Source organism: Pelodiscus sinensis, chromosome 3 (genome assembly GCF_049634645.1).
Source record: "Pelodiscus sinensis isolate JC-2024 chromosome 3, ASM4963464v1, whole genome shotgun sequence".
NCBI classification, from domain to species: domain Eukaryota; kingdom Metazoa; phylum Chordata; order Testudines; family Trionychidae; genus Pelodiscus; species Pelodiscus sinensis.
Window position 1 is genome coordinate 139,349,381 of NC_134713.1, and position 22,681 is coordinate 139,372,061.

Here is a 22,681-nt window from a genome sequence, read left to right on the forward strand (position 1 = left end):
CTGTGGCTCGTGAGCCGCATGCAGCTCTTCTCTCTCCCTCCCCCCCCCCCAGCCCCCTTGAAGTGTAACTTGAGAAGCTGCCCCTGCGCCCCTAGAAATGGTTCCTGACCCCCAGCTCCCTGTGCTCACCAGGACCGGGGAGCTATCCGGTGCAGTGATTCAGAATGGCATCACCAAGATGGCAGTGGCTGATGGGAGCCTGATGTGGCCAAAAAGCCTTCTCTTAAAGGGGCAGTATCCTTTCCCTCACCCCAACAAAAACTGCTAAAAAAAATTCTGGTGTGCCTCGTTGCATTTTTTCCACCACTGTTTCAGCTCTTAGTTTAATGGGTTGGCCACCTAGTTTAGATAGTGCTTAGTCCTTTCCTTGAGTACAAGGGACTGGACTTGAAGACTTCTCAAGGTCCCTTCCAATTCTGTGACCTTGTACAGCAGCAAAGCTCTCCTGATTCTTGATTACTTGTGTTGTGACTTAAATGGCTCTCTCTTATCTGGGAGTAACAGAGGGTAGAGAAATGGAAAGCCACTACCTGACTTTGAATACTCTATGAAAGCAAGCCCTATTGGATCCAAAGCACTCAAGCTAGTTCTGAAGTCAGTGGGTGGGTTGATCCTATTGTAATGCAACCAGGTGGGGTCTTGTTACCCAATTTTGGAGTATGTCCTGGAGCTGTACAAATGCCTCCTAATCTCTGTATAGAGAACTAAGTGAACTCTTGTGGGCAAAGTCATTTAAGGTCAAATATCCTAAAGCAGGTGTCTAAATCCAACACTTTAGGCACTACTGAGATCCTTAATCTCCGCTCAGCAGCTACTTAATTTAAGTCATCTAAATGTCTACTATTAAAGTCTCTAAGTCAGCTAAGTTTCTGTTGCTGGGTATGTGCGCTGCTGCCTCATTCCTGGTGACTGGCACCTCTCCGCTATGGACCCTCAATTAGTACATGTCCTTGGACCATACCAGACTCCACAAAATAGCAGAGGGCTAGAGAGGTGGCTTCCATCATCTGTTTAGCCCACTGGTTAGGTATACCATATCCTATATGACAGGTCCCCAAATTGTGGGGTAGGGAATGAATGTACTGGTGGGCATGGCAGGGCTTGTGCCAACCCTCACCAGAAGTGAGTAGGGAATGCCACCAAGCCCTGTTACTCTCCCAGCTTTGCTCTGGTGCTGCCAGACTGAGGTCTAGTTGTGGCTCTGCATTCTAGCCCTCCCTGCAGCTCCATTCCTCGCTGTGGCCTCAAACTGTTCCCTTTGGCCGCCTTTACCTCCCTCCCCCCTTCCCTGGGAGCCACAGCTGGGAATGACTTGAGGATGAGTGGGCATGACCCTGAAAAGTTTGGGGACTGCTGCCATGTGAGAACCCTGGGTTCAGTAACCTCTCTGCCTATTCGTATTAGGTGGGAGACCCAGCTTTAATTCCTTCTCCATGTGCTGAGTGAGTGCTTTAGCTGATGTAGAGACAATGGTGAGTGCTGTAATGTACAACAAAATGCACTAATCTACAGTGAGGCACAATTACTGTAAATCAGGTTGGAAAGCTGCAATCTTGTGCAGGGCTATCCAGACTTTGAGATTGAATGGTGCACTCTAACATGCTGTGATCTCTGACCTTTGTGGCACATTTTGCCATGTGATACTCTGTAGCCATCCAGAAGGCTCTTTGACACAATGCCTGGAAGAATGAGAACTTGACACCTGTCACTTCTACCTCAACTAGTGAACCTAAATCAAGTCACTCCAGCGATGAAGACAACTTGAGTGGGCTTTTCTGTGGAAGCTGCTGCCCTTGCTCAGAAATAGGTGACTATTGGTCATTAAAAAGCCAAAGTGTAGTGCAATGTTGTCACACATTAAACAGCAACTATCCATTCTCTGCTGTAATGGCCAAAGTCCACATGCAGCAGGAGTCTGCTCTCTCAAATGCTCCTACAATGAAACAGGACAAAATATCCCTAACTTTCAGTGGAGATGTAATTTTTTAATTAAAAGCTTTAGTAATTGATTTAACCTTCATCTTTTTTTTTTTTTTTTTTTTTTTTTTTAAAGGAGGCCAGTGACTGCAGCTATTAAGCAAATGGTTATTTGGCTTTATAAAGTGTTAACAGAAATGCAGTTATTAATTACCTCAGACTGGAAGTCTAGCAATGTGCTCCCATTATCTGTGCATAGTGCCCCTAGCTCATGACTCACAGATGTTCCACCTTTCTGACCAACTGCCTGATATCCTGTGCCAGGAGCTCTGGTTCCTCAAAGGCAGCAAAATGCCCCCCACGTGGCATGTAGGTGTAGACAACTATGTTCTTGAACAAATTCTTTGCCCAGGAACGTGGGGTATGTGCAAGTTCGTTGGGGAAAGCAGCAAGGCCAGTGGGTACATAAACTCCAATCCTTAAAAAAACAAAAACAAAAAGTTAGCAGTTTTTTAATCAGTGCATAATCTTTGTGGAGGCAGGTTGTTTAAAGCATTTGTTTCTCTTATCAATAAAATGTCAGAAAATCAGTGTAAAATGTTCTGGAAATATACTCACTACTAGGTAGCATGGATATCTTAGTATGTTACCATGACAGAAAACTCTCTCTACATTTATTTGTATCTGGAGTACACTTGTATTTCTCTTCCAATGCAGTTTGTACTAGTTGTTCAAGGTTACTAGAAATGTGTATGCAGTTTGATGCAACAGTTCAGCCAGTTTGCATATTAGTTTCACAGACCTCAGCAGAACAGTTATTTGAATCTTGGCAATCCCTACCCAGGAAAAAAAGGTCAATCTTGCAGTTTAATATATTTCAATACAACATATTGGGGAAAATAGTTGACTAACACTATCCTACTCTAATTTTACATTGATAGTTAAGCCAGGAATAGCAGAGGGTGTGTTTCTGTGACACCTTCTTTGTATCTGTGAATTGGACATTGAGTTGTTCCATGGCCTCTTTGGGGTGACTACATTTGTGCTGCAAGTATCTTCATTTGCTATGGTATGTGTAGGTGTGGTTTAAGGTTGCCCATGAACTTCACAGGAGATCAAAACCAGGGATTTGCAACAGCCCTTTCATGAGGTGTTTGACTTCTGTGAGCTCCACTCAGCCTTCCAAGCTTCAGAGTTGAAGTTGCATTAGTGAAGGTTAAATGTGTGGGTCTAAAAGCGCTAACAAGACTGAGTGATGGGAAGGAAGGAAGGAAGGTTCAGCTGCAGCGGGAGACATTCATTTTTCATAATCCACTAGAGTTCCTAAATTGGGATAAGGCTTATTTTAGTAATCGTGTAGCTGCAAACAATTTTATTGGTTACACGGTTACTAAAATACTCCTTGGGGTGGGACTGGCAGCAAGTGCGGGAGCTCCCTGCCACCCTGCGCTGCTGCCTCTAGAGTGGGTTTGCAGGGGTAGTTGGTTTAAAAATAGGCTCCCCGTGCAGATTGGCTCCTGCCTGCTGCCCTGCTCTTTTGTCTTTGATTCAGAGGCTGTGTGGGGTGGCAGTAGCTCCTGCCACAGATGGAGGCTGCTTTGCAGCAGCTTGCCCTGCCCCCCATGCTGCTGCTTCTAATACAGAGGCAGCAGGGTGGAAGGCTAGTGCTTGTGGGGGTAGGAAGTCAGCTTTTAAGCTGGCTCACCCCAAGCACAGGCTCCTGCCTGCTCCTCAAACTGCTGCCTTTGTGGGAGGCGGCAAGGTGGCGGCAGGTAGCTCTGCAGAGCTGGCATATGTGGAGAGCCAGCTTAAAAGCTGATTCCGTGTGTGTATTGGCTCCCACTTGCCCCATCACCCTCTACACTGCCTCCTCTAATAGAGAGGCAGCAGCATGGTGGGGGGAGGGGAGAGTGTGTGTGGTGGCAGGTGGCTCTGCGGGATTCAGCACTTGTGGGGAGCTGACTTTTAAGCTGGCTCCCACCAAACACCACCTCCTGCCTGCAGCCGGCTCCCCAAGGACACTGGCTCCCACCTCCCCATTGCTGCTTCTAATAAAGAGGCAGCAAGAGGGTGTGTGTGTGTAGTCATTTGGATTAACTGATAAACCCAGACTTATCGGTTAATTTTTTAAACAACTATACGCTGACATCCGTATTCCCAAAGCGTTGTGGCATCATGGTGAACGGTTGGGGGAGCAATGTGCAACAGCAGCCAAGATGTTGGTGATCAAGTTGAGGGTTGCAGTGATATACTGCACTGTAATGTTCAGATGAACATCAGAAAGTTGTATGGCTACCACTGGCTAGTATCAATACACAGTATTTAGCTATAAACCCTTTTTAGAAATACATACTGTGGCCCAATGGTTTTGTCCTATGGTACAGTCACCCATCTTGTAGTCAGCCACAAAGGACAAATGGGATGTCTGAGAATAGTGTTTGAACCCAAACTAAACTCTCAAGTAGGTTAAAGCTGTTTGATTGTCTGTAGTTGGAAATTTACAAGGTAATAGTGATATAACAGTCTAACCGTTACCTGTCTATCTTAGGGTCATTTGAAATTGAACTAGCAGCAAATTAAAATAATTTGTTAGAAAATGAACAAACCCTGTGTAGATCATAAATCCAATGGGCTCAGTGTGTGCAGACACTCTAGTTTGATACGTTTTGCCTTTCCATGTGTGTGCGGTCATCTCTTTGTGGTAAATTGATTTCATAAACTGAATTGAGCTGACTATTCTCCCATGCAATCGATCCCTCTCAATAAGTGACTGGCTTTTTAAGCCCCTATTGCTGTTGTACAGAGGCCTCATATACAAATATAAAACAATCAATTCCATCTCAAAGGACGATTTTCTGATTCCCAGTAGTGCATGGAATGAATGGTAGTCAGTCTTGGGGGGGGAGGGAAGGGAGAAGGGAAAGGAATCCTGCTCAGCAAAGTGTTCCCTGCTTAGCCTCATCAGTAGCAGTAAGCTCTTCACTAACCAAAGTTAATCCCTGTTCAGTGTATCAAATTCCAGATAATGTATTTCAGCAATATGTGGATGACTATTTTCTTTCCTCGAGGCCCTTTGCAATATTGTCTCTAAATTCTTCTTGTGTGTATGTTTAGTTATATCGGGGACTTCTAGTTGTTGTCTGACTAAAAGTGATTGCTGCTTTACTTATGCAGTGAAACTGTTGCCCAAAAGGTGGAGAGCAGCTTATGAGTGTAGGAGACAGAACTCTTCCAGGACCTAGCCTCAGACTAAACTTACTCCCAGCAGAAACTAAGAATGACTACATGTTTCTGTTTTTAACTGGCATACAAAATTCGTTGCTGTGACTTCACTTTCCTTCAAGAAATTCAACACAAAAATTAGTTTAAGCTATTTTTCCTATAGTTTTTTTTGGGGAGGGGGAAGAGAGAAGGTACCTTTTTTGTTACCATGATAGAACCTAGATAAAAATCTGATTTATTTTTGAAATATGTGGGAGGAGGTAGCTGCTACAATGATGGGAGCCATATAAGCACCTAGATGTCTGCAATGTTATCTAGCCTGCATCTCACCCCGCCCCTCTTTACCTGGCATCGGGAGCAGTACTGGGGTTCTTGGAAATATTCTCCTTGTAGAAACGCATTGAAGGCACAATGGACGAAGTTACCCAGTAAATCATCACATATGTCAAAAGGTCATCCAGAGAGAATTTCCTAGCGAGGGATAAACCAGAGAAGCATCACTGTCGCAGGGGCTGCTCTCTGCACGTTATCAGAGACATGCCCTGAAGTGTGCGCAGCTAAGCTGCGGCACATTGATAGGGTTGCCAGATGATTTAACTAAAAATACTGAACAACCCCCCCACCCATCCCAAAAAACCCACCCGGGAAAAAATTCTGTTGAGGAAAAAGAAAGGGGGAGACCAAAGTTGTTGGGGGGGGGGGCAAGGACCCCGAGACTTAAAATAAAACCAAACCCAGCATGGCCCCTTTAAGAAATGTCTTTGAGGCTTTTTGGCCCTAACAGGCTGCCGGTGGCTATCTGCCATCTTGTCTCCCGCTCCGGGCCAGACAGCTCCCCTGCAGAATCTGGTAAGCACCTGGTGTTTTTGCCTCCTGACGGGGGGAAAAAAATCAGAAAATACCAGACATTTTAGGTATCTGGTATGTTCTGAATTTTTTTACCGTACAGGAGGCGAAAATACCAGACTGTCCGGGTCAATACAGGACACCTGGCAACCCTGTGCACTGTACTGAGTGTTGGCACAGCGGCACTGCAGCCAATTCATTACAATTCTAAACTGCAAATTGCCTTGTGTATGTTCCCTTGCCCTCTACTTACATTTGGTCTCAGTAGTAGATGGTCTCACCTCCCTACTTGTGAGCATCCCTTCCTTCAGTTGCGTTTCTCCCTCATACCTATGCATTGGCATGCTGCTATTCCATACCTCTCCAGACCTCCATTGTCCATGTCCCGGAATGATCTGTCAGTCCAGGTAGAGAACTTCTCCAGAATGTATGCAGCAAGTCCCACAGGGGAATCATTTAGTCCACAGCCTAATTCAGGAAAGGAAGAAAACTGTTCTCAGGTTCACATAGGATTGTATTACCTCCACTAAGGATATGGGAGATTTCCTTGAAATCCAGTTTAAGGATCAAGTAGAAACTTTGGATATTACCACCTTTGTGCTATTCCTTTTGAGACAGTTTAGTACTAACAGAGCCCAGTTAACAAAAGACCCTGTCTGCTACTTTTTTAATGCAGACAGAAACCAAGAGTAGGACAGGCCTGGTGGTGGCAGCAATGGAATGGTAGGAAAGTGTCCAAAGAAACTAAACTGTAAAGGAGGCAGGGAAAGGGAATAGCATTCTCAAACGGTGTGGATGAAACAGGTCCTAGAATATGTTTATGAAGTGGAAGGATGAGAATTCTGTGCACCGGCTAGCCTGTACTTACCCATGCTTTGCAAACCAAAACATAATAAATACAGTACTTACAAAGGATTATCTGTTCACCTCATGGAATAAGTAAATATTTGGCAATTGAGGAAATGGAGATAAAGTTACTTGCTGAAAGTCACGTGCAATAAATCATTGTTAGAACTTGACTAGAATGCTGGAGTTCCTGTTTCTCAGCCCTTGCTCAGTTCACATTGCTCCTCAAACATTCTAGGCCTCAGTCCAGATAGGATGGGTATCTCATGGATCACACATGTCTATAATATGAGTTCCTTAGTCATGCAGGGTATGGCTAGACTGCAAGCTTCTTTTGAAAGAGAGCATCCACACCTCAAAACCGGATCGAAAAAGCAACTTGCTTTTTCAAGAGTGTCCAGACTGCATGGACACGCTCTTGAAAGAAAGTCCTGATTGCTATTCACAGAATGGCCACTAGGGAACCTATGCTTTTTTTGATTGCCTCTTCTTTCGAAAACTGTCCCTGTTCTGTATCCATATGTGCCTTTTTTCAAAAGAGTTCTTTGGAAAAAGGTGTTCTTCCTCATAATTTGAGGTTTACCAATGACGAAAAACCCCCTGCATTCTTTTAATTTAATTTTGAAAGAATGTGATTACAGTGTGGATGCAGGTGAAGTTTTTTTTTTTTAAAAAGGGCAGTTTTTTCGAAAAAAACAATGTAGTCTAGACATGCCCGCAGAGACCTACCTGCTGTGTCTGGCTTGGTGGCCTGGATGTGCAAATACCCTGTCTCCCGCAGAAGCTCATACACGTTCTTCTCAAAATATGGGAATAAGCGGCGGGAATCTTCCCTGGTGAGGCCCACCAGCCATGGTACGTAGGCCCCAAGCAGTAAAGAAATCAGCCTCCCCAACCCTCCTGAGAAGATGAAGACGAAATTCAGATGAAGCCCTTTCACGGACCTGGAATCAATGGTATTAAGGAATAGAATAAGGAACAGCATTAGTGGATTAACACTATCAAAAGAAAAGGGGTCCCGTCTCCAGCTTTCCTCTGATATACAGAACTGTGAGGACACTTACACTGCACTAGACCCATTGGTACTTCTGGAAAAAGTCTCTCTCCTAACCATACATAGCTCTTCAGGCATGTGTATTCACAATTTCCTTGTGTGATGACATGTAGCAAATAGCCTAGAAATTAGCTGATACAAGCACTAGCACAGGCTGGGGAGGACAGAAGAACTATAGCAGTATTAGGGTAAGTCTATGCTGCAGAGCAAAAATTGAATTAAGATACACAACTTCAGCTACGTCAATTGTGTAGCTGAAGTTGAAATAGCTTAATTCAGCTTTTGGGGCTGTCTATGCAACAAGAAGTTGAAATAAGAAAACTCTTCCTTTGACTTCCCTTACTCCTTGTGAAATGAGGCTTACAGCAGTCGGAGTAAAAAGTCCTCCAGTCTGACATTATTTTGGAATAATGGCTTGCTGTGTAGATGTGCATTTTGTTACTTTGAAATAACGGCGCTGTGTAGACATATCCTTAGACTCCTATTTGACTTGGCATGACAGATTCATTACTGTGGGATGGGCTGTTCTCCTCAGAGCTTCATTTTGACCCTTTTGTAATGAGGGCTTCATTGTGCATTGGCTGAGAAGCCTGTGGTGGATTACACATGATCATAAGCTTTCCAGAGACTCCCTGCCCTGGATGCTAGTTGCACCTCACAGCTCTTCTTCTACAGGGGCCAAGATACTCTCAGAGCACGTCTTCACTTGCTGCACTGGAGAACGATATTCTGGCGTTCAATTTAGCGGGTCTAGTATAGACCCATAAATTGAATGCTGAAGGCAGCTCTGGCCGGTGTCTGTACTCTTCACAGATGCGAGGAATAAGGAAAGCCAATGGGAGCATTTGGTCCCATCGGCCTCCTGCAATGGGGACAATACCAAGCTCACCTTTTCACCTAAGGGGCTAACATGGAGCATGTGTTTTACAATAATTCACTAACATTTAACTACATCTGCTAAAAGTAGCTGCATGTTTTTCTTCCATCTAATATGTTCTAAACCTCCATTTTAGGCAATGAAGGAGTTTATATATCATGTTGCCTTTTAGCCTCTCATAGGTTTCCCAACCAGAATTCAATCTCACCATTATCTCCTTTCTGATACGGAAAGCTACATCTAAACTACGATCCTCTTGCAGAAGAGGAAATGCAAATAGAATGTTCATTTGTATATGTCACGCTCTCATTTGCATTTCCTCTTCCCTTCCCTTTTGCACAAGAGCCATTCTTCAAATGAGGAAGAACCGCTCTTGTGCAAAAGGGGGCTTTTGCACAAAAAGGTGCTGTCTACACACCGCTTTTTTGCACAAAAACCTTGCGCAAAAGGGAAAGGAAGAGGAAATGCAAATGAGAGTGCAACATATGCAAATGAGTGCTCCATTTGTATTTCCTCTTCCACAAGAGGATCGTAGTTTAGATGCAGCCAAAGAGATCATCAGGTGGGCCTATTCTAATCCTTAAGGCTCCCTGAGATGATGGAATGTAGAGGGCACAGTTCACATTCACAATCGTCTGAAAGCTGGGAGTGATCACAAAAACTTTAGATAATATGGAAATATGAATGAAACAGAATAAGCTTGAGAAAAAGGCTGAGAACTATGAAACTGAAATTAATAAAGATGAATGCAAAAAAAATTGGGGAGATATATCAGAGGGAAAAATCCAATACACAAAGCTAGAATGGAAAAGAGGAGCTAGACAGCAGAAGGGCACCCACAAAAATGATCTGGAATTGGGGGTAGAATGCAGAATAAACTCAACAGGAGTCAGCAATGCATGCCTGTACTGTTTTGCATTATCAGGGTTGCTGTGTTGATCAGTGGTGAAGCTACAACGTGACAGATATGAGTCAACAGTGTGCCCTTGTAGCCTAGAAGGCTAATGGCATATTAGGTTGCATTAAGAGGAGCATTGCCAGCAGATCCAGAGATGTCATCATTCCCCTTTATTTGGCTTTGGTGAGGCCGCATCTGGAGTATTGTCCAGTTCTGGGCCCCCCACTACAAAAAGGATGTGGACGCATTGGAGAGGGTCCAGTGGAGGGCAACCAAAATGATTAGGGGGCTGGAGCATATGACTTATGAGGAGAGGCTGAGGGACTTGGGTCTGTTTAGTCTGCAGAAGTGAAGAGTGAGGGGGGATTTGATAGCAGCCTTCAACTTCCTGAAGGGAGGTTCCAAAGAGGATGGAGAGAAGCTGTTCTCAGTAGTGACAGATGGCAGAACAAGGAACAGTGGTCTCAAGTTATGGTAGGAGAGGTCCAGGTTGGATATTAGGAAAAACTATTTCACTAGGAGGGTGGTGAAGCACTGGAATGGGTTACCTAGGGAAGTAGTGGAGTCTCCATCCCTAGAGGTGTTGAAGTCTCGGCTTGACAAAGCCCTGGCCGGGTTGATTTAGTTGGAATTGGTCCTGCCTATTGCAGGGGGCTGGACTTGATGACCTTCTGAGGTCTCTTCCAGTTCTATGATTCTACAGCTGTAGCCTTATTTTCAGCTTGGGCACTCACTGGGGCAAATATTTTAAAAATTGGCCATTAATTTTGGGTGCCAAACTAGAGGAATACAAAAACTGGGACACCCAACATGAATGGGCTTTTAAAAAATGTGAATCTATGCTATTTCTTTTTTTTTAAAAGATACTCCCTGGAGAGAGTTCAATTGACAGCAGTGTACATAGAGGCAAGTATGGCCAGATCAGAGGAAAGCAGAGCCCTTGACTCAAAATGACAAGGAGACAATACAAAGGCAAAGAGGACTGGGACCAATTCTCATTCAGCTTCACTGGCTCCAGTTTGGTGCTTGTTCTTGGGCCAGTTTATGCTTCTAATTGGCACATTATGCTAGGTCAGGAAGCTGAAAGGACTGCAGCTTTGCCAATTGCTCTAGAATCCAGACCACTGTCTAACAAGGATGCAGAAAAGTCAAGAGAAATAGTTTCAGAATGCTTCTGACTCCTGTTCCCATGGAGAGAGCTCATTAGGAACTTAAGAACAGCCATATTGGATCAGACCAAAGGTCCAGCAGTCCAATATCCTGTCTTCTGACAGTGGCCAATACCAGATGGCCCAGAGGGAATGAACAGAACAGGGAATTATGTCTGTCACCCATTCCCAACCTCTGACAGAGGCTATGAACACCATTCCTGCCCATCCTATCTAATAGCTGTTGATGGACCTATCCTTCATTATCTGTATTTTGGTAAAGTTTCTGTGGGCCATGGCTATCCAAAAAGGGTTGTACAGATAACTTGGCAGGAGTCCAATGGTTGAAGTTAATCCCTTTTCATTGAAGAAGATGGCCAGTATCTGAATCTTTAATACAAAGGCGCAGTTTGCAGAGGAGACAACTCCTGGAGTGTAATGTTCCATCTCATCCTGGGTAGCCTAGCTGCTTGCTTGGATGTGCAGTCTGCAGGCACCCTATCTCATTCCTGTTAAAGAGGAATGTGATGAGGCGTCACAGTCTGGTTAGCAATGTGTCTACTGCCAACCCCAAACATTCCAGAATCAGGAGTCAGGCCCTACAAAGCATGGTTTTTAAAAAATCAATACTATAGGGATTCTTTCCATTTGCCTTTTGATTTCTGAGCCTTTAGGGTCCATGTTTTTCAGTTTCTCTCTTCAACAACAAGGACTAGAATTTTTTTTTAATTTTTCAAATGAATGATGAGAGTCTCGCACAGTCACATGACTGTAGGAGTAGTGGAGCACAAATATCACAAGGCTCAGGATAAAACTACAAGAGTTAGCAACAATGCAAGGGGGGAGGGCAGGGAGTGTTGTGGGAACCAGACCAGACAACTATTCCTCTCCAAACCCCCTTTGCCACTCACTTTGGCAGCATCTGGGCCATGTTAGTGGTGATCCGAGAGCCCCAGTCGCCTCCCTGTACATAGAACTCCTGGAAGCCCAATCTTTGCATCAGCTTGTGAAATATCCGAGCAGCAGCCAGCGTGTCAAAACCTGTGCATAAGGAGAAACTTATCACTAAACACCTCGGCTACGTCTAGACTGGCATGATTTTCCGGAAATGCTTTTAATGGAAAAGTTTTCCATTAAAAGCATTTTCGGAAAAGAGCATCTAGATTGGCACGGACGCTTTTCCGCAAAAGCACTTTTTGCGGAAAAGTGTCTGTGGCCAACCTAGACACGCTTTTGCGCAAAAAAGCCCCGATCGCCATTTTCGCGATCGGGGCTTTTTTGTGCAAAACAAATCTCAGCTGTCTACACTGGCCCTTTTGCGCAAAAGTTTTGCATAAAAGGGACTTTTGCCCGAACGGGAGCAGCATAGTATTTCCGCAAAAAGCATTGATTTCTTACAGTAGGAAGTCAGTGCTTTTGCGGAAATTCAAGCGGCCAGTGTAGACAGCTGGCAAGTTTTTCTGGAAAAGTGGCTGATTTTCCGGAAAAACTGGCCAGTCTAGAAACAGCCCTCTTCTCCCCCAGCCAGGCATCACTGATGCCAAAGAAGATGCAGGTCAGTGTTCTTCTGGGTATTGCCTGGTACTGGTCCTCTGGGTCACAAGAAAGGGAGAGTTGGGGATTTGGGAGGCTTCTAATTACCTCTATATTACAAATCTCTATATTACACTTAGCCCTAGAGCTTTGTGATCTCATCCCCATGACTTTCCCGATATCTCTGCAAAAGACTACCTGCTATCTGGCAGATGGAGCTGATTCATTATCACAAAGCAGCTAGCACACACTGTGATAAAAAGGCCAAGAAATGAGTGCACTGCAACCATTTCAATGGCCCATGGAAGACAAGCACTGAAGGCACCAGGAGCCTACAATGAAATGGATACCAGCTGCCTTCATCCTTAATATGGGGGATTGGGTCCCAAGCTGTAAACAGCCAATCTGTTAGGTCATTAAGAAGCACTTTGAGCATGCAGGGTGTTTTCCTGGATACAACATAGGGCACAGACTCCTCCCCTCTTCACCTTTGCCTTCTCCACCTTGTAGTTCATCCAAATTAATCTTTCTCCCCATATGGGCACCCTCCATCCTCAGATCCCTCCACGGGCTCCCACTCTCCAGCATCAGGTTCACATCCCCGCTCTTCCCCTTTAAGGTTGTTCAGTCTCCAGGCCCACCCTCCTCATTTCCCCTTCTGCTCCCTATTCTCTGCTCCCACTGCCTCCTTCATTTATCTGCATCTTCTCTCAGGACAGGCCATAGGCCTGTAACAGCCTCCCAACCAAAGTTCACAGCACCTTTCCTTGTCTCCTCCGACAACCACTGGAACCCCCTCCCCCAATCAATGAAGTGTCCTGGCTCTCATGACCACCCATCTCATGTTGCCCCATGTTCTATTGCACTCTTATTCCTTTGGGGAAGGGAGCTGTTTGATCTACATCACCCCATTGTACGGCATGGTGTTCACACTGGCATAGAAGATTGGGGAGGGGCGTGTCACAGAATAGGATACAGAGTCTTTCACCTCTAGGACCCTGGTTCCTTTCTGGTTCCAGGTTGTTGGGAGTCTCAGGGAAATGGGAAATGGACTGTGGGGCCTATTGTCTATGGGACATCAGCTCTACTTCAGCCCAAGACTGGGGTGACTGGCTGTCTTGGGGGCGTGTGTAGAAAATGAGCTAGGGAGCCTTTTACCTAGGCAATAATGACCTGTCTCACAGGACTGGGACACAGAGCTTTTTACTTTCAGACCATTTAGTGGTCTGTGTGACTTGAGCTGTGAGTCCAGTTCCCACTGAACAAGTCTGTGATGGACCCCCCCCCCCATACTTAATGAATGGACTTATGGACATGAATGTATATAACTCAAAGGTGCTTTGAGCAAATTATTTCCCTATAAAAAAAGCAGAAAAGCAAACGCGTTCCCTGGACGCAGCGGAGTATTTTCGGGATACCTCTGGTATCCCGAACTCCCTTCCCCCAGTCTAGCTGTACCTACAGGAAGCTGGGCCCTAAACTGCACTCTCCTTGGACCTGAAGAGGTTCAGTGTCTGTACTGCTTCTCGGAGGGGGAGGGGGACAGGGATCTCAGCTCAGGGTCTTGGCTGGGGGAGACCAGTGGAGCTGGCCCAGCAGGACCAGGAAACGAGGAGCCCCAGAGAGCGGGAATGCGAGTGGCAGTGCTCGTATCAGCACCCTGGGAGCCACCCCCGAGGGGTCATCTGTGACCGCACCCTGCCACAACATCAACAACACGATCATCATAATAAATGACCGCTCCTCTCCAGCCCAGCAGAAATGCCGAGGACTGATCCGTTTCTGAACCATGAATTGCCCTCACGTAGTAAGGTGTGATCCCTAGAGGTCAGGGGATGCAGGCTGAGAAAAGTCTGCCCTAGCCTTGCCCCTGCCACACTTATTCTGTGGATACCAGTCTCCAGGGCTGTCAATCCACCCCCAGATTTGTTTTATAAAAAGAATGGGTACAGAATCCAACTCCCAGTGTTCAGAAATTGACCCATGGGTCCAGGGATGTTTCCCAGATTCTATTCCAGAAAGCACTGGGATTCTAATTAACTCTCTCCTGCCCATTACTCACCTTGTTGGTGAGGTGCCTCGGAGAAGCCATAGCCTGGGATGGATGGGCAGATGACCTCAAACACCACATCCTCATTCAGGCCATGCCCAGCTGGGTCAGTGAGCAGTGGGATGATCTTATAGAACTCGTAGAAGGAGCCAGGCCAGCCATGCACCATCAACAAAGGCCTGGCTGCCTGGCCCCTGGGGATGTGAGGGGGCTTCACATGGACAAAATGGACTTCAATCCCTGCCATGAATCCAAGAGAAACAAGTTAATGCTCCAGTTGCTTCTCTGCTCCTGGCCCAGACCCTAAAGGAGAGAGGCAAAATCCTAGCCAGTGTTTACAGAGACCCACAGCATAGCATAGAGAGGAAGTTTCCCAGCTGGAGTTGGGAGGGAGATGCCCTGTACCCCTAAGAGTTTTGTTTGCTTCTTTGTGGATGAGGGATAATGCCACGGTGAGAGAGACCCAGACCCCCCCAGCACTACATCTGTTGGGCAAGGCACCCTAAATTTGTCTTTGTGAATCTGATGTCCGTGAGGTGGAGGCCCTAGCAGACAATGGATGCCTTGGATACTTCAGCCTGCTTTCCTGTATCTTAGTGCAATGCTGAGCTCAGCATGGAACAAGCTGCATCATTGTGGGTTCCAGAGAAACTTTGACATACTCCCAGCAGAGGAAGGCAAATGAGAGGCAGCAAAGCAGAAAAATGTGGGTACTCCACGGGTGAAATGCTGGGACGGTAAAGAAGAGAGGGGGTGATTCATGAGTGAAGGGACAGGAGAATGGGGCAGCTAGACAAAGGAAATAGCGGTAATTTGCTGGGAGCACTATGGCTGCTAGAGGAGCAGTAAATGGGGCTCCACGGAGGAGGAGGCACCAGGATTGCAAGAGGAGAAAAAGAGAGCGTTCAGGGGCAACTGAGTGGCACCTTCAATGGTTGTTTTGAAATGTGGATATTGGTTCACAAATTCCAGCTGCTTCCGCCAGTCAAACTCGTTCCTCCAGTAGGCAACAACTCTCTGCAGGTAGGTGGAGTTGAAACCGTACTGGAAGGCGGCTCCCTCCAGGGGTGGTGTGTAGCGGGCCTGGTCTAGGCGCTGATGCAGTTCCTGCAGAAGGAGAGTTCCCACACTGCTCCATCTCAGGCCTGGCTCTCAGAGGCTGCTTTCCCTGCCCATCACTCCACAGAGAAGCCAAGAATAAAGTCTCCTGCATGCCCAGGCTCTTAAGGAGCCTTCTTTCTGTATCCCTTCTTTCTCTATCCTTCCCTGGGGCTCAAAGGGCACTGTCCAGCAAGCCACATGCCTCCAGGATCCGATACACAGTGAAAATATGTTTTGCATGTTACTGGTTAGAATTGGAAACTGAGGACAGAACTGGGTTCTATTCCTGGCTGTGGCTCTGACCTGCTACGTGGCCTTGTTCAAAACACTTCCCTTCTCCGTATCTCAGTTTCCCTTGTGTATACAGTGGGGTTATCCTACTGCCCTAATGGAGAATATGGGTTGGGATGTTAATGACTGTAAAGGGCTCTAAGCTACTTGGAGGAAAAGCAGGGATGGTGGTGTAGAAAGGGCTGCTGCATGGAAATGCCAGGGTTTAGAGTGGAACTGGTGACCTAAAGTCTCCATTGCTCAATCCTATCACCTGCTCAACCCACTGTTAGTCAATTAGAAACAGTGGTAGGCACAGTCTGTGCATTCCCATAATAGCTGTCAGCATCCCTCACAGTGATCAGTGATCCCACTGTTATCCCAGCCCTGAGCTCCCTACACACAGCGGTGCCAGTGCCCCTCCCCCTGCCCTGCAGCCCCCTGCTATCCCAGCCCTGGGCTCCCCACACACAGCTCTGCCAGTGCCCCTCCCCCTGCCCTGCAGCCCCCTGCTATCCCAGCCCTGGGCTCCCCACACACAGCTCTGCCAGTGCCCCTCCCCCTGCCCTGCAGCCCCCCCTGCTATCCCAGCCCTGGGCTCCCCACACACAGCTGTGCCAGTGCCCCTCCCCCTGCCCTGCAGCCCCCCCTGCTATCCCAGCCCTGGGCTCCCTACACACAGCGGTGCCAGTGCCCCTCCTCCTGCCCTGCAGCCCCCCCTGCTATCCCAGCCCTGGGCTCCCCACACACAGCTGTGCCAGTGCCCCTCCCCCTGCCCTGCAGCCCCCCCTGCTATCCCAGCCCTGGGCTCCCCACACACAGCTCTGCCAGTGCCCCTCCCCCTGCCCTGCAGCCCCCCCTGCTATCCCAGCCCTGGGCTCCCCACACACAGCTCTGCCAGTGCCCCTCCCCCTGCCCTGCAGCCCCCCGCTATCCCAGCCCTGGGCTCCCCACACACAGCTCTGCCAGTGCCCCTCCCCCTGCCCTGCAGCCCCCCCTGCTATCCCAGCCCTGGGCTCCCTACACACAGTGGTGCCAGTGCCCCTCCCCCTGCCCTGCAGCCCCCTGCTATCCCAGCCCTGGGCTCCCCACACACAGCTGTGCCAGTGCCCCTCCCCCTGCCCTGCAGCCTCCTGCTATCCCAGCCCTGGGCTCCCCACATACAGCTCTGCAGTGCCCCTCCCCCTGCCCTGCAGCCCCCTACTATCCCAGACCTGGGCTCCCCACACACAGCTCTGCCAGTGCCCCTCCCCCTGCCCTGCAGCCCCCTACTATCCCAGACCTGGGCTCCCCACACACAGCCCTCAATCCTGATCTGCAGTACTTGCTATTCTTAAACCCAGACAGACAGCTTTACTATTCAAGTATCAGAGGGGTAGCTGTATTAGTCTGAATCTGCATAAATAACGAGAAGTCTATAAGTCTATAAGGTGCCATAGGACTTCTTGTTGTCTCCACTATTCAGTACATCTCAGTGTCCACTAGCAGTTTCTGCTGTTCTAGGTATAGGCTTCTCAGCAGAAACGGTCTTGGACTCTGTTGAGATTTTGATACATTTTCCTTAGACTGGGACCCAGAAAACTCAATTGGTCTGTGATCTAATTTGGACTAAAACTCAAGTCTATAGGCATGGATAATCAGTACATCTTCCCACTGTGCCAGACAGCTGTGCTGAGCTATTTGAGTACAGTACTAAGGACATCACTTTGAAGCAGTTAGATGGACCTGATTGGCTAGCTCTACCTCTCTTGTTTCTACTCCCCACCAGCTGTCCCTCCTTAGATACCTCTCCTGGTTCCCTTTTCCTCAGCCAGTGATACCTGAATTTCCCTGTCCGAGGTTTCAATTTGGAAGGATCGGATTCTCTCATCTTCTTTCTCTCTTGAAGGCCTTTCACCTGAGCCCCACCATCCATCTCCCATTTCTAGAGTCTTGATCTTCCGTCTAGACAGGAGCCAACAAACCAGGAGCCCTCCAGCTCCCAGAGCAGCAGGGGCCAGAACTGTACTCCTCCGGGGATAGTCAAGGGACCTAGGAAGGGACAAGATACCCAAATTCAGGAACAAAAGCATCAAGACACAGAATTCTCCAAGACCTGTATACATATATGGTGATTTTGAGTGGAGATGAACACCCACAACTCCCATAATTCAGTAAACAGGAGTCATGAGTTCCCATCATCTTAGGAGATCAGGCCCTAGGTGTCTCTCCCAGAATGAGTGTCCAGCTCTTAAGGTGTCGACCTAAGAACCTGGAAGCAGGTTAGAAACAGAATATCAGTTTTGGCAAGAACTGAACTGAACTGCACCAGCTGGAGACAAGCTTCTAAGGTTCCATAGAGGTCCACCAACAACCACACCTGCAACTAATGAAACATGATTTGAGAAGCCTGGATCACCACCTGCCTGGCCACTAGTCACTGGTCACAAGCCTACCCAGGCCCTCTCCGTGTGGTGACCAGCAATCCTATATTCTCAACAGCAGAAAAAATATCAGTGAGACTGGGGCCTAATGTTCAGACATTAGCAGCACTGCAGTGGGGAGTACTTGGCTGTGTCTACACTGCACCCCTTTTCCAGAAAAGGGATGCAGATGAGACAAGTCGGAATTGCAAATGCAGCGGGGATTTAAATTTTCCCCGCTGCATTTGCATGAACATGGCTGCCGCTTTTTTCCAGCTCGGGGCTTTGCCAGAAAAAAGAGCCAGTCTAGACGGGGATCTTTCGGAAAATAAAGCCTTTTCCGAAAGGTCCCTTATTCCTTTTAAAATCAGGAATAAGACTGGCCAGCTGTCAGTGTGTCCCGAGCATCCTGACAGATTTCCCAGGACAGCTACCTCAAAAAAGGGACAGTGCTGGGAAAACCTAGACAGATGGTATCCTTAGTTACTGGAGACCCCTGTGTCTGAAATGGGGAAGCATCCTTGGAAAGAGCCCCAGCCAAGTTCTTGGGCAGGAAGCTCCTGACTGCTGAGATGGAGCAGGGCTCCTGAGAACAAATAGCCTAAGCAGACCCCTTCACAGTGCTCTTTGGGTGCTGAGCAGTTTATGCAACAGGTAACTGAATCCCTCTCTCTGTGTTTAAATCCGAAAGGGTTTAGCTGCCAGGAGTCCTGAAACACAGAGTATCGTGGCAGGTTATGGTACCAATTCAGCACTGAGCAGCTTTAATGCCACTAATCCACATCAAGTGGCTCAGAGCAGCGGCCCCTTGGCTGTCCTAAAGCAGGGTTCACCAGCAAAGCTTTTTCTGTGACCACAGTCCAGAGGGTACATAGTCAGCCACCCCCCAGGTGACCCTTCCAAAAGGACTGGAATGGCTACCCTGCATAATGCTCTGTCCCCAGAGTTAAGTTCGTGCCGGAGCTTGGACCAAGGGCCATATTGGACTTCACCCCTCGGCCATGTTTCTAGATGACTAACAGTATAATCCCATAGCACTCCTCTCCCCCCCCCCCCCCCGCACCCTCCGAGGGCTCTCCTGCACCTGCCGCACTCACCGGACACTCTGAAGGATTTGCTGCCACATGTCTGTGCCGATGCCTGTGACTTGAATCCAACTCAGCCCAACTGTAGTGCTGCACTAAGAAAACCAGAGGCCCCAACTGCTGCTACCTCCTTCTCTGCTTTCTCAGTGACGATGCAAACAACCTATATATAGTCTGATAATGCCACCTGCTGCGTTAGTCTAGAATTGCAGATGGCCTGGGCACCTCTGCAATTCACCTGTGCTTTTGGAGGAGACCAAAAAGCCAAGCTCTGTCCTAAGCAATAGGGTGTTCTAGTTGCATTCTAGCCTTGGGAATCATATTTTGCTTCCCTAACATTCTGTTGAGGTCTCATTCGGATAAAGGATTCTCCTTCACTTCCTGTCCTAAACTGCCCTGTAGTATCATTGGTCCAGAATGGCTGCTGTATTTCACTTCCTTGAGATGCTGGTGCTTCGGCAAAGAAGGAAGAAAATTCCTGTGTCTAAACAGTGTTCAATGTGAAATGGAACAATCCATACATTTCAAGGCCAAAAAGGGACCACTGTGATCACCTTGTGACCACTTGTGATCACCTCCTATGTAACACAGGCCAGAGACCTCCTTTGAAATAATTCTTGTTTGAACTAGGGCATTAAAAAACAGAGCTGGGAATTTGGGTTCATAAGCAGAGACGGTATTAAGGAATGAAGAGCAACAGAACAAAGAATTAGAACCCGACAGTGTGGAAGGCAGCTGGGAAATCTGGCAAGAACACTAATTAAAGTGCAACAGACTGTGTTCTCTCTGAAATGAAGGAGAGTTCAAGCAACACCTTGTACTTGAAATCTTTATTATTTCTTACTTAGCAGTAGATACAATTGAAGTGGCTTGTGCAGTTTGATGAGGAAAAGGCGCAAAGATCTCAAGGTAAAATCCTCTGTACAAAGAAAGCTGGAAAAGAACCAGCACAGATAATTATGGCTGCAAAGAGGCAGACATAAGACATGAATGAGTTACTGCTGTCAAATTTCTAAGGGGAATCATATGGACTTCAGATAAGATATAGGGAGACAGTTGAGCCATTCATAAAATGGAGGCAAAAAGAGATAAATAAGTGATGATTCTGGTATGGCTGAGATACCAAAACTGCATTTTAAATAGGGCTCTAATAAACACTGAAGTTTTGTATGTGAGGAAAAGAGGAAACCCTGAAGGGAAAGAGAGTGCAAGGGAATCCTGGGAAATCATTTGCTCTTGGACTGCAGCAGTATCAGCTCAGCAAACAAGAATGATTTTTTGTCATATTCCTACCTCTAGTGGTCAAAATGCAGAACATCTGGCAGGAGTTGCTATAGGAATTCAACAAGATTTTCATATTTTAATGTGTGCCCTAAGTCCTCTCATTTTCTCAGAGAGATGTCTGGCCCTAACTATAAAATTCTTTACTAGATATTTTATTCCCATTTTTCTGGATACATCTGAAATGAACAGAGGTTGACAACATGAAATATGCTGATTTTCTCCAGATAAGCTACAAATTAATTCAGCTACTGGCAGACTTCTCTGTACTTTTACTGGAGAGCTTTACTGCTGACCAGTCCTTCTAACAATGACAATGCTACTGTTCTGTAGAGTTGTGGGTTTAAACACCATCAGTTGTAATGCCTGCTTAGATTACTGAAGAATAACCCCTTTGTAAGAGGGAAAGCACTTTTGAGTTTGAATGATGAACATTTAACAAAACAATTTGCCTTGATTTGGAACAAAATTAAATTAAGCAGTATTAGATTTCTCATCTTAAATACACTTTGCAAACATTAACTCATTCATTTGGAGAGGATGCCAAGGAAAGGGACAATGGATTATTATCCTCCACTACTTACAAATGGGAAATCTTCCATGACCATGATTGTAGTAGGAACTAGTAGGAACAAACAGGAAATTGACAAGACTCTAAAGCAAAACTCTCCAGTTTCATTGTTCAAACTGAATGACAAGCAGCATGCAAACAAGCTGTATCCATAGAGAAAAGTCATTTCTGTCTTTACAATTATTTCAGTGCTCCCAGGAATCATTAGTGACATAAGGAAGAGCAGGATAGGTGGCTATTAATAGCATGGCTTTACAATAGCCTGTTAATGTCATTGCTTTTCATTAATGAGAGGTACAGAACTTGTCCCATTGATTCTCAGGCACAATACATGTCCTGGAGCAAAGAGAAGGGAATTGTCTCCATCTTTCTAGGGCATACACACAGGTACATACATTCTCAGGATAATATTCCACTCAGGAGCTGCAAGAGGAACTCAAGAGAAGCCCTGGAGCTCCTATTCCCTTCTCAATCTGGTGTTTAAGGGGATAAAAAATGTGAGTGTTATTAAAGCCATACTTGATCGGATGGAATATGCAGAGGAGAGGACAGGCAAGTAACTCACCCAGTGCTCATTAACAAGAACATTAACTCCCCACTCACCCTGCTGACAATCCCCAAGTGGCTCTGACTACTTTAGCTGTGGAATTCATAATCTTCATAGCAGGTAGGCTTCCACTAACAATGCTTTCTTTTTAAAGCTGTCTGATAACCATACCTATTTGCGTGCAGCAAAAGACTTGCTGCTCTGTGACTTTGTCACACTTCCTTTGATCCAGCTGCTTTTATATCTTTCGGAGGTGGGAGGAAAGGGTGGCAAAGAAATTTGCGCTACTATATTTCAGTCTAGCTGCACAGATATAACTCCAGGGCTTAAGAGGTGCTGGCAGCCTGTAGACATTTCACAGCCAGCATCTATTACAGAGGATCACAAACCTCTTAAGAACACAAACCACATTTTAATAGAGTTTCTTGGACATCTCCCTCCCATTTGCTATCGGACTTTGCTCCTACTGATTTTATTCACACTTTTATACAGCAGTGACAGTAGCAAACACTTGCGTGGCAAAGTAATAGTAAACATTTGAATGTATTTTAGCTTCAGTTCAGTTCAGAGCCTTGCTGATTGAAAAGGCACCTGGTCATACCTTGAGTTTGTCCAGTGCTCAGTTTGTAATGAAAGAGGCGCTGGAGCTCAAGCAATTCTTTTTACATTCATAACTGGTTACAGCAAACCCAGAGGAGCTGGGGCTCAGCCCTGGTAAGCCCTGGCACAAATTAAGCACTGGATTTTTCTATAAAAGTAACTCCTATGCTATTGGCCAAAAAGCAGCCAGATAAACTGCAATCAAACAAATCAGACATCAGGAAGGGTAACACAGCTAAACCTGTAGAGGAGCATTTAACCTCCCTGGGTATTCTATAATGGATTTGAAAGTAGCTATCCTTCTACAAAAGAATTTCATAAACTGGTTTCAAAGGAAGGCATCTGAACTGGAGTTCATTTGCAAATTCAACACTATCAATCTAGGACTGAATAAGGACCTCATCTGGTTAATACACTACAAAGGCAATTTCCC

General features: G+C 46.5%; 1 protein-coding gene across 1 annotated transcript; it reads right to left on the reverse strand.

The window, feature by feature from the left end:
* Positions 1-2,073: 2,073 nt before the first annotated feature.
* Positions 2,074-19,419, reverse strand: LOC102456152 (epoxide hydrolase 1-like). The gene is made up of 9 exons (XM_014577631.3): positions 19,262-19,419; positions 17,583-17,793; positions 15,318-15,498; positions 14,404-14,631; positions 11,720-11,849; positions 7,561-7,775; positions 6,345-6,453; positions 5,485-5,610; positions 2,074-2,395 (listed from the first exon to the last, which is right to left on the reverse strand). Exons 1-9 carry the CDS (start codon positions 19,288-19,290, stop codon positions 2,194-2,196), a joined length of 1,431 nt encoding a protein of 476 aa, XP_014433117.2. The 5' UTR covers positions 19,291-19,419; the 3' UTR covers positions 2,074-2,193.
* Positions 19,420-22,681: the final 3,262 nt, after the last annotated feature.